At 44.5% G+C, this 12902-nt stretch overlaps 1 protein-coding gene across 1 annotated transcript in view; it reads right to left on the bottom strand.

Annotated features, from left to right (window-relative positions):
• Nucleotides 1–12902, bottom strand: part of RNF207 (ring finger protein 207) — a 68153-nt gene extending 55251 nt beyond the window's left edge. The window contains exons 1-2 of the mRNA XM_077257491.1: nucleotides 12788–12902; nucleotides 8297–8489 (exon numbers count right to left, since the gene is read on the bottom strand). Of these exons, the coding sequence (XP_077113606.1) occupies nucleotides 8297–8487 (191 nt within the window). The 5' untranslated portion in view covers nucleotides 8488–8489; nucleotides 12788–12902. The remainder of the gene's footprint in view (nucleotides 1–8296; nucleotides 8490–12787) is intronic.

Here is a 12902-nt window from a genome sequence, read left to right as displayed (position 1 = left end):
ACAGCCGCCAGCCAGCCAATTGGAGGCTGGCAGCTGAAGTCGGCCGCAGCGCACACGTCGCCGGCGTCTGACATCATTGTCAGTCGCCGGCGAGTGTGCGCTGCTGGAGGGAGCTGCTCGCCGCTGGAGCGCTGGTAAGGTGAGGAGAACTCTTTTTTTTTTTTTTTGCGAACGGCAATGCTGAAGACACTGGGGGCAATGCTGGAGACACTGGGGGCAATGCTGGAGGCACTGGGGGCAATGCTGGAGGCACTGGGGCAGATTGCTGGACACTGGGGGCAATGCTGGAGACACTGGGGCAGATTGCTGGACACTGGGGGCAATGCTGGAGACACTGGGGCAGATTGCTGGACACTGGGGGCAATGCTGGAGACACTGGGGCAGATTGCTGGACACTGGGGGTAATGCTGGAGACACTGGGGCAGATTGCTGGACACTGGGGGTAATGCTGGAGACACTGGGGCAGATTGCTGGAGACACTGGGGGCAATGCTGGAGACACTGGGGCAGATTGCTGGACACTGGGGGCAATGCTGGACACTGGGGGCAATGCTGGAGACACTGGGGCAATGCTGCAGACACTGGGGCAGATTGCTGCAGACACTGGGGCAATGCTGGAGACACTGGGGCAATGCTGGAGACACTGGGGCAATGCTGGAGACACTGGGGCAGATTGCTGGAGACACTGGGGCAGATTGCTGGAGACACTGGGGCAGATTGCTGGAGACACTGGGGCAGATTGCTGGAGACACTGGGGCAATGCTGGAGACACTGGGGCAGATTGCTGGGCGGATTGCTGGAGACACTGGGGGCAGATTGCTGGAGACACTGGGGGCAGATTGCTGGAGACACTGGGGGCAGATTGCTGGAGACACTGGGGCAGATTGCTGGACGCACTGGGGGCAATGCTGGAGACACTGGGGCAGATTGCTGGACGCACTGGGGGCAATGCTGGAGACACTGGGGCAGATTGCTGGACACACTGGGGGCAATGCTGGATACTCTGGGGCAATATGCTGGACATACTGGGGCATATTGTTGAACACACTGTCTGGGGCAATGCTGGAGACACTGGGGCAATGCTGGACACACTGTGGGCAATGCTGGACAATTGGACACACTGGGGCAGATTGCTGGACACACTGGTGGTAATATGCTGGACACACTGGGGGCAATGCTGGACACACTGGGGGCAATGCTGGACACACTGGGGCAGATTGCTGGGCACACTAGGGGTAATATGCTGGACACACTGGGGCAGATTGCTGGACACACTGGGGGCAGGACTGGAGGCATGGGCAGAATGTAGACACACGGCATGATTGGAGACACGGGGCAGGATTGGATCATGAGGCAGGATGGATACGATGGAGACAGATGGGGCAGGATGGGGAGATCATATGGTGTAGAATGGATACTCATGAGGGCAGGATGGGAGAACATATGGCTGGAGCCAGGAATGAGACACACGGGGCCAGGGTGGGGAAAATTATTACCATAGGGGCTAATTAAGGGATATTATTACTGCAGTGATGTATTTATTTTATTTATTGAGTATACTGTTTTAAATGGGAGGGGGGGCGGTCCTGTTACTGTGCAGAGTGACACTATATTGCCTTTTTTTCTCCATGTGGTGTAATGTAGAAGTTGTGAAAAATTAAGTAATGTGTTCTGCGAGCAGAGCTCTAGATAACTATGTTATTTCCTGCAGAAATGAGTCCTGGCTGGAAGAAATGATGGCGGTCTGTGCTGGATGAAAGATGGAGGACTTCACCCAGAGACGTCACTGGTGAGTCAGTGTTACCTATACACTGACACTATACACTGTATACTATATACAGAGGTCCTGTGTACAATGTCACCAGTGATCACTGTATTACCTGTACACAGACACTGCATACTAAGTACAGATCTCCTGCGAATACTGGCACTTGTGATAGTATTGTGTTTTTTGTTTTTTTTTAATTACTAATCAGTATTGTAGTATTCAGTCACTATGTGGTGGTAATATGTGGTCTGGAAATGGTGTGGTATTTGTCCCTTGAATGTGCTATTTGGTCACCAAGTGGTGGTAATATGTGGTCTTGACCTGGTGCGGTGGTATTTGTTCCTTGTATGTGATATTATTGGTCAAAATATACCTAAATTGTATTGCAGATTTCAACAAATATTTAATAGGTTACAGTAGAGTAGGGCCATTTTTCCGGAATAATCTGGTTCGGGTATCACATGACCCCCGTCACATGACCCCCGTCACATGACCCCCGTCACATGACCCCCGTCACATGACCCCCATCACATGACCCCCGTCACATGACCGGGGGGGGGCCCACAGTGTCTGAACAGCCCGGGGCCCTGGCTACCCTTAATCCACCCCTGCGTCTTATTGACGCCCCTCCATTACTAACCGAGCTTAATGTCACCTTACAATACAAAGGTGACATTAAGCCCTTATTACCCCACTTGCCGTAGCTACAGGGCAGTAAGAAGAGAGAGAGAGGCTAAGTGCCGGAATTGGCGCATCGTACAGAGGTGCCATTTCTGGGGCAGCTGCGGACTGGTATTTGTAGCCGGGGGGGCCAATATCCATGGCCCCCTCCTAGGCTATGAAGATCAGCCTGCAGCTGTCTGCGTAGCCTTTCCGGCTATAAAATATAGGGGGACCCCACGTCATTTTTTTGGGGGCGTCCCCCTTTTTTAATAGCCAGTAAAGGCTATGCAGACAGCTGCGGGCTGATATTCATAGCCTGGGAAGGGGCCATGGGTATTACCCCCATCCCCAGGCTACAAATACTGGCCCCTGACCGTCGGCTTTCCCCCTCTGGCTCAGAAAATTGCGCGGGAGCTCACGCCATTTTTTTCCCCATTTTTGTTCAAAATTAAACATATTGTTCATTTATAAACATCGACCTTGCTATTATACAGTACAGACAAAAAGTTTAGAAACACCTTCTCATTTTAAGATTTTTCTGTATTTTCATGACTATGAACATTGTAAATTCACACTGAAGGCATCAAAACTATGAATTAACACATGTGGAATTATATACTTAACAAAAAAGTGTGAAACAACTGAAAATATGTCTTATATTCTAGGTTCTTCAAAGTAGCCACCTTTTGCTTTAATGACTGCTTTGCACACTCTTGGCATTCTCTTGATGAACTTCAAGAGTTAGTCACCGGGAATGGTCTTCCAACAATCTTGAAGGAGTTCCCAGAGATGCTTAGCACTTGTTGGCCCTTTTGCCTTCACTCTGCGGTCCAGCTCACCCCAAACCATCTCGATTGGGTTCAGGTCGGGTGACTGTGGAGGCCAGGTCATCTGGTGTAGCACCCCATCACTCTCCTTCTTGGTCAAATAGCCCTTACACAGCCTGGAGGTGTGTTTGGGGTCATTGTCCTTTTGAAAAATAAATGATGGTCCAACTAAATGCAAACCGGATGGAATAGCATGCCGCTGCAAGATGCTGTGGTAGCCATGCTGGTTCAGTATGCCTTCAATTTTGAATTAATCCCCAACAGTGTCACCAGCAAAGCACCCCCACACCATCACACCTCCTCCTCCATGCTTCATGGTGGGAACCAGGCATGTAGAGTCCATCCGTTCACCATTTCTGCGTCGCACAAAGACGCGGTGGTTGGAACCAAAGATCTCAAATTTGGACTCATCAGACCAAAGCACAGATTTCCACTGGTCTAATGTCCATTCTTTGTGTTCTTTTTAGCCCAAACAAGTCTCTTCTGCTTGTTGCCTGTCCTTAGCAGTGGTTTCCTAGCAGCTATTTTACCATGAAGGCCTGCTGCACAAAGTCTCCTCTTAAGGGCTCATTTCCACTTGCAAGAGAAAAAAAAGGTCCGTAATCTGGACTGAAAAAACGGATTTAGCGTATGCGATTGTCATGCGATTGTCATGCGAGTGTTATGCGATTTTTAATCGCACCATCCGTTTTACATCCGTATGACATCCGTATGCAATCCGTTTTTTTTCTCTGCAACTATTTTAATAGTCATTTACAGGACCATTTACAGTGTTCTATGCCACCGAATGGTAATGTATCCGTAAAAAACGGACGGAATACGGATGGTCCGTATTCCATGCGTTTTTTTTCTCGCACCCATTGACTTGCATTGGCGAGTCTCGTCCGAGACTTGCAGCAAATCGCAGCATGCTGCGATTTTTTTCTCAGTCCGATTTCGGCTGAGAAAAAAATCGCAAATGAAAAGACACCTATTGACTAACATTGGTCCGAGTGCAATCCGATTTTTTATCGGATTGCACTCGTCCGTTTTCCTCGCAAGTGGAAATGAGCCCTAACAGTTGTTGTAGAGATGTGTCTGCTGCTAGAACTCTGTGTGGCATTGACCTGGTCTCTAATCTGAGCTGCTGTTAACCTGCGATTTCTGAGGCTGGTGACTCGGATAAACTTATCCTCAGAAGCAGAGGTGACTCTTGGTCTTCCTTTCCTGGGGCGGTCCTCATGTGAGCCAGTTTCTTTGTGGTGCTTGATGGTTTTTGCAACTGCACTTGGGGACACTTTCAAAGTTTTACCAATTTTTCGGACTGACTGACCTTCATTTCTTAAAGTATTGATGGCCACTCGTTTTTCTTTACTTAGCTGCTTTTTTCTTGCCATAATACAAATTCTAACAGTCTATTCAGTAGGACTATCAGCTGTGTATCCACCAGACTTCTGCAGAACACAACTGATGGTCCCAACCCCATTTATAAGGCAAGAAATCCCATTTATTAAACCTGACAGGGCACACCAGTGAAGTGAAAACCATTTCCGGTGACTACCTCTTGAAGCTCATCAAGAGAATGCCAAGAGTGTGCAAAGCAGTCATCAAAGCAAAAGGTGGCTACTTTGAAGAACCTAGAATATAAGACATATTTTCAGTTGTTTCACACTTTTTTGTTAAGTATATAATTCCACATGTGTTAATTCATAGTTTTGATGCCTTCAGCGTGAATTTACAATTTTCATAGTCATGAAAATACAGAAAAATCTTTAAATGAGAAGGTGTGTCCAAACTTTTGGTCTGTACTGTATATCTATGGATATATCTATAGATATATCTATAGATGGATATCTATGGATATATCTATAGATATATCTATCTATGGAAATATTTATCTAACTATCCATATATCTATCTACATCTATCCATATTGTAGCATAGCGCCTACTACGTGTCTTGGGGGTCACTCGTTTGGCACGGGATTAACACACTCAGGCACGGATTTCTTATAAAGCAGAGTCTTTTAGGTTTATTTCTCACAACATAAACCACATCCTCAGGAACTTAGTAACAGTTTGAACGTCATCTGGACGTATTCACTTCACCACAGTTCGTATCTGACCCCGGTCAGCATTACACACTTTTTTCAGACCGTTACCCGTTGGCAACCTTCACAGGTTCCTGGACAACTCTTGGCCTCAGAGGTGCCCCATACACAATGTCTCTCTCTTCTAACCCCAGTTAGCATAACACGGATCCCTTTCCGTTACCTGTTGGTTCCGCACAGGTTTCTCGGATACCTCTCCTCTACAGAAGTATCCTTCAGACGTTTCTCACTCTGACCCCCGTCAGTACAACACGGATCTCCATCCGTTCCACACACTGGCATGTGCTAGGTCCAGAGCCCTGCCATGTGCTCTTCAGGAATCCTATTCTCCAGGACTTCCAACACAGGCTTCCAGGACCTTCCGGCATAGACCATTCAGGTCCACACTCCAAGACCCATGTGACCAAACCTCAGTCACATTATATGCTACCAACCACTCCCACAGGTGGGAGTGTGGATGTGTGGCTAGTTTGTCCCGCCCATCTCACACAACTAGCCTAGTAAGTCTCCCTTACCACTATACAAACTCTTGAGGGACTACAGGTCCCAGAACAACATTGCATCAGACTTACCACGCAGACTCCCACTGCGACACATATCGGCCATTCACAACACTGCCAGTCACTGTTTTACCACCATTATCACAACAGATATGCCTCCATGCATATCCCAAGGAGCACACACAGCGCCCCCTAGCTACAACATAGGTCACTATACTACAATAGATATATCTATCCATAGATATATCTATAGATATATGAATAGATATATATATGTATCTATAGATCTATCTATCTGATTCCTTCTATCTCTCTATCATCTATCTATCTATCTATCTATCTATCTATCTATCTATCTCATTCCTTCTATCTATCTATCTATCTATCTATCTATCTATCTATCTATCTATCTATCTATCTGTTATCTATGTATCTATCTACCTACCTATCTGTGTGTAATGGAGTGTGGGTTGGACAAATGTAAAAGAGGAGGTTGGACAAGAAATGACATCACAAATCTTTTTTTTATATTGTTCAATAATAGATCTTTATTTAGCTTTCAAAAACGCATACAAAAACGCATACAAAAACGCATCAAATCAGCAAAAAAACGCACCAAAAACGCATGTGCGTTTTCGGCCAAGAGATGCGGATTCAGTGAGTAAAAATCCGCAGGCATATCCGCAACCCTTAAGACTTATTGGACAGAAAATTGTCAGTTGACTAATCTAGTCTCCATCCCCCCTCCAGAGACCGGGGAATTGCAGTTGAGCTGCATACAGAGCCTTATCTGTGTATATAATATATTTACTGATTTATTATTTATTGATATCCGGCCTTGTCTAGACTTCGAACAGTAGGACAGAGCAGACATCTCTCATTAAATCCCCCTAATTCTTCAGATAATGAGATGACTCTGCTGCAGTCTACACAGCAAAGCTGAAAAGTAAGTTGGAAAACAGATGTCAACTTATTTTATGTAAAAGCTACAGCACTCTAGGTTACAATCAGAGGTCAGCATCTAGCCCTGGCCCAGTGCAGCTTAAAGGGGTTGCCCGGCCTTAAACTACAAGTCTGCAATCACTGTATGTGACTGCAGACTTGTGAATCTGCACGCTGTGAGGATTCTCCAGTGCCAGCGCTGGGAGCGGTTGGTCTTGTGACCGCAAGTATGTGATTTGTATACTTCTGGCCACTTACTGTCCAGTCTTGCTTAATACTCTTGCATTGAGCAAGATCATGCAAGTCTAGTTGGCATGTGTTCGTGTGTATGCAAACAATATACTTACAGTCACGCCTCTGCTGACACTGGAGAATCCTCACAGCAAGCAGTGTGCACGATGTGAGGATTCCAAGTCTGTACTCATGTACAGTGACTGCAGACTTGTAGACTAAGGCCAGACAACCTCAAATGTTTCAGTGTAGGTAACAATTAGAGATGAGCAAAAAGAATTGCACTTCCCTGGCCCAGCCTCCACTTTGCTACTCCATAGTAGCTGGACCAGAACAGTATGAACATCCCCAGCCGCCATCCTGGATGCCTTTTGCGATCACAAGACCCCTGTGATGTTCATGGTGTTGTTGGGGCCTGGTAAATGGAAAAAGCACCCAGGATGCCAGCAATCCACTGCCAGCTAAGGAAATTCACACTGCCCTGGTCCAGCTCCTATGGAGTAATATAGTGGAGGATGGACCAGGGGAATGCAATTCTTTTTGCTCATCTCTACTGTAGTTACAATTATAATCATAGTGTCCAGCGCAGGAGAAACGAGTATAATGTCTCCATCAGGACAGCTTTTAGCCACCAAATATAGACAGATAATATTTCCATTCACTGACCGCAAGAAGAACATTCCAAAAACACACAGATTTAGTGTAAAACCACGTTTCCAAACCACAACTGTTATGTGTGGTTTCACATTTAAACACCTGATTCTTTTAGAATTTGACTTAAAGGAGATCTTTCACTGATATTTTTTATTTCAAATGGAGCACCTCCTCCTATTGCTGCTGCTCCACTGATTCTGGAACAGTTGTACTCTTTCTTCTGTGCCCCTTCGTTCCAAAGTTATGCCCCCAAGACATAAAGGTGCACATTTTCCCTTTAAAAAACAGGGCGTACTCCATAGAACTTCACTGTGGGCGTTTCCTTTTTCTCCTCTGATGCCGACCAATCAAAACACAGCCACGCCCACATAGAAGATCAGTGGTAATCGCCCCCAGTTGCTTGAAGGGAAAATTTATACCATTATTATTACTGGAGGAGCGGGCATAACTTTGGAATGGAAGGTCACAGAAGTAAAATAAAAACTGTTCCAGAATCAGAGGAGCAGTGGCAATTGGAAGAGTCCCTTAGTTTAAATAAAAAATTCCAGAGAAAAGTCCCCTTTAAGTTTAGTGAATGTCACAGCAGGTATTGAACGGTAGCTCTTTCATTCATGGTCACTTACCCACATAAAGGACAGGTTAAGCGGTTGTCTACAGCCCGACCACGGAGGCAATTGGCGCAGAAGTTGTGGTAACAGTCCAGCAGACATGGGTGCTCATACTGCTCATGGCACAGGAAACAGGCAAGAGGGTGACAATTCACCTTGTCCAGGTCATGTAGATTTTCTAGAGGGGAGAATATCCCTCCGGACATGTCTAGAAAAGTAGTAATATAAAAGACATTTGCTAATGCTACGTACAAGCAATTATAATACATATTAAAAGAAAAATATTACCTTAGGTGGCCATATTTACTGAATCAGAAGATATAATTATCCAAAGTCCAATAAAGCGCATTGTAGAAGTGGCCATTTTTTAATAAGTAGACCTACATCTAAATGGTGGATAGCTGATAAACATTACTAGTTGGAATACCCCTATAGTTGCCATATATCATGTTATATACCCCTGTAATGTGGTGTGGGGCGGTGACCGTAGGTGAGGTACTCGTCTCTTGCTCTCCAGCACGTTACATGAAAAGGCGGTTGTGTGGACTTGTGCTGTGAGGTCGCGATGCCCTTGCAGGCCGCATGTTACCGATGACTTGGGTTAGCCAGGAGCAGGTGTTAAACAGTTCAATGAGGGAGACAACGAGTCAAAAATATATTTTTTACTCTACAATAAGTTGGAGGAGATTATATACAGGAGATAGGGCCACACAACTTGAATGTTTCCTTCACAAAACTGAGCTTTTTCCACACAGAATTTCAACTCCTTCCTCTTTACTCGTTAGTCTCTACCTTCAACGTCCCTTTCTACTTCACCACAGCCCAGCTCAGTATTACCGTCCGGTTACCAAGAGTCCTATCTTCAATCTGAGGTTCTGTGTCTTCATTCCCGTATAGGGAACTATATTGAGAGTAAGGCCAGTATTTATCTTCTCTGTCCCTAACACTTTGGAACTCTCGCCCAGGCATGCTCTTCGTCTTGTATTCTCTGTACCATCTAGGCCCATTACCTTTATGAGTTATAAACTCTAGGCCACACTGTTAGGCTTCCTGTTCCAGGACCCATCTCTGATCGATCATATAGTTCTTTCGGTCACTTCTTTTCCACTTTTCTCTAGGATCTCACTATCTCTTAGCTCGGTCTCCTCTCACATTAGGTACACCCATGTTATCACTTTTCTCTAGGATCTCGCTATCTCTTAGCTTGGTCTCCTCTCACATTAGGTACACCCATGTTATCACTTTTCTCTAGGATCTCACTATCTCTTAGCTCGGTCTCTTCTCACATTAGGTACACTCATGTTATCACTTTTCTCTAGGATCTCACTATCTCTTAGCTCGGTCTCCTCTCACATTAGGTACACCCATGTTATCACTTTTCTCTAGGATCTTGCTATCTCTTAGCTCGGTCTCCTCTCACATTAGGTACACCCATGTTATCACTTTTCTCTAGGATCTCGCTATCTCTTAGCTCGGTGTCCTCTCACATTAGGTACACCCATGTTATCACTTTTCTCTAGGATCTCACTATCTCTTAGCTCGGTCTCCTCTCACATTAGGTACACCCATGTTATAACTTTTCTCTAGGATCTCACTATCTCTTAGCTCGGTCTCTCTCACATTAGGTACACCCATGTTATCACTTTTCTCTAGGATCTCACTATCTCTTAGCTCGGTCTCCTCTCACATTAGGTACACCCATGTTATCACTTTTCTCTAGGATATTGCTATCTCTTAGCTTGGTCTCCTCTCACATTAGGTACACCCATGTTATCACTTTTCTCTAGGATCTCGCTATCTCTTAGCTGGGTCTCCTCTCACATTAGGTACACCCATGTTATCACGTTTCTCTAGGATCTCGCTATCTCTTAGCTCGGTCTCTCTCACATTAGGTACAGCCATGTTATGCGGCACTGGTCACATTAGACCTTGAGTCTGCTTTCTACGCACACTGGGACAGGAAAAGAACCTCATTTATTATGCAGAGTGAGAGGCTACAACAAGTATCTCTCCATCTGGAGGACCCGACAGATCTGTGCATTACAAGGACAGCCCATTTGTTTCAGTAGGAAATGTGTAATACTTATTTTGCCCTGTGGATGGTACTTCAGGAAAATGAAACACCTGCTGCTGAGTTCTCACACAGATTACAGCTGATCGTTAGGTGGTCCCAATAGCAGGGAAACCTATGAAGGGCCTATTATTCCAAGAAAACAAGGAAAAAACCCAACTGTGGTCCCTCAAGTTACAGCACACACAAAAAGCAATATTTTCAACAACATAGCTTTCCTGGGTTATTTGAAACCACATTCAATCTACAATTCACTGATAATACACTGGTATTACCAAAGTGGTGCACTGGTCGGCTGTCTAGTAGTGCCGATCTACAGTACCATATAGTACTACATGTTCCATACTGCTTTATACCTACGGCAGGATGAGGGTTTTGAAGCACTTAAAGGTAATGTATCGTTGGAAATTGGCCTACAGATTAAATTAGATTTTTTTCTTACATGTATTTTTATTTTTTGGGCATTTTTTACATTTAATATCACAATCTTAATAAATGAAACAAAATTGGTAATCTTCTAATATTCACATTGGCCACTGGGGATTTTTTAGACTCATACTTCCTGTCTTTTCAGGAAGAGTTTACAATAGACTCATTATCATCAGAGGCAGGATTACAATGACAGGTAAACCCTCTATACACAGCTGATAACACAGGATCCACCAATCACAATAGGTGATGTCACAGCTGACCCTGATCCTCCTCTCTTCACAATGACTTTTGTCTTCAAAGGGAGATTTGTAGTTCAAATTCTGCGCTGCCGCTAAGATGAATTTCAAGACAGTATAGTTGATTCACAGTGGTTTTATTCAATGCGTTTCAGGGGTCTCATGCCCCCTTCATCAGGAAATACCACACAGAATATACAGGCATCACAGGTATAAATAGTTTTGCTAGGTTAAAAAAAAAAATGAGCACCACCAGGTCAGATGACTCAGTGTCAAAGTTCAATGATAACACACAATTAACAATTCAAACGATTAGAGAGGTAAATATAATGAATAAAATACCATGACTTCTTTTATATTTCTATACAATAGTTCCAAATTTGCAACATTAAGGAGGAAAAAAAAAATGTTGCAAATTTGGAACTATTGTATAGAAATATAAAAGCCTTACAGCCTTACTGGAAGGAGACTGGATGGGGACATTATACCAGGATGGCGACATTATACTAGGTAGGGACCCAGGATGGGGGATATTATAACTGGATGGGGACATTATACTAGGTAGGGACCCAGGATGGGGAACATTATTACTGGATGGAGAATGGATGGGGACATTATACCAGGATGGAGAATACTACACTAGGTAGGGACCCAGGATGGGGAACATTATTACTGGAAGGAAAATGGATGGGGACATTATACCAGGATGGAGAACACTATACTAAGTAGGGACCCAGGATGGGGGATATTACTGGATGGGGAAATTATACTAGGTAGGAACCCAGGATGGGGAACATTATTACTGGAAGGAGAATGGATGGGGACATTATACCAGGATGAAGAACACTCTACTAGGTAGGGACCCAGGATGGGGAACATTATTACTGGAAGGACAATGGATGGGGACATTATACCAGGATGGGGGACACTATACTAGGTAGGGACCCAGGATGGGGAACATTATTACAGGAAGGAGAATGGATGGGGACATTATACCAGGATAGGGGACATTATACTAGGAAGGAGACCAGGATGGGGACATATATTACTGGAAGGAGCCAGGATGGGTGACAATAATACAGGATGGGGGACATTAGTACATTACAGGGTGGGAGGCAACACATATGTCTTTATACGATTCAGAATGCTACAATGACCCAGGTCCAAATTTTGCAGTGGGGTCCATTACGCCACTGCATGCCCAAAAATGTTGGTAACTACACCCCTTGTCATGTGAGTGTAGATATACTGTAATTGAAACTGGATATAAGCAAAAAATGTTCCTATTCACTGACAGCAAGCAAAAATATTGAACACAAGAAGGAATGAAAACGCTAAATAAATTAGAAAGTTCCAGAACTCTTCATTCCGCGTTGATTAAACTTACCGTAATTGACATAAATAAACTTCCATTCTTCCTCCCACAAGGTTACATGATCCTGCTTTATGTACATTCCCGGCACAATGTGACAATTAGACCACATTACATGGTGGCAACCGCAATAAATGTCGCTGCTGGGTTCATCTATCAGGAATAAGGAAGCTACAAGGGCAGGCGGCGGACTCAGCGGTTCACTATGAATACCATTTAATATATTTAACCCCTTCCTCAGCAACCTGCAAAAAGTTGCAAGAACTTTTAATTTCAGGGTCCATGTTGGTGAAATAGTTTTTTTTTTCTTTTTAGCAAATAAATGTACAGATTTAATAAATACTAGTAATAATAATTAAAATCTTCTATCGCTTAATAAAAAATTGTTTGCCTACCTGCAGAGAAGTGAGAGGACGGTGGGTGAGTAGCGGCAGCGCCCCGTGTCTGGCTCCCTCTCTGTCCCCTGCCACTTGTCAGAGTTGCGTGGAATGACAGATATGCGCTGGCTTT

The sequence above is a fragment of the Ranitomeya variabilis genome, chromosome 4, assembly GCF_051348905.1.
Source record: "Ranitomeya variabilis isolate aRanVar5 chromosome 4, aRanVar5.hap1, whole genome shotgun sequence".
NCBI classification, from domain to species: domain Eukaryota; kingdom Metazoa; phylum Chordata; class Amphibia; order Anura; family Dendrobatidae; genus Ranitomeya; species Ranitomeya variabilis.
This window is presented reverse-complemented; position numbering and strand designations above follow the sequence as displayed.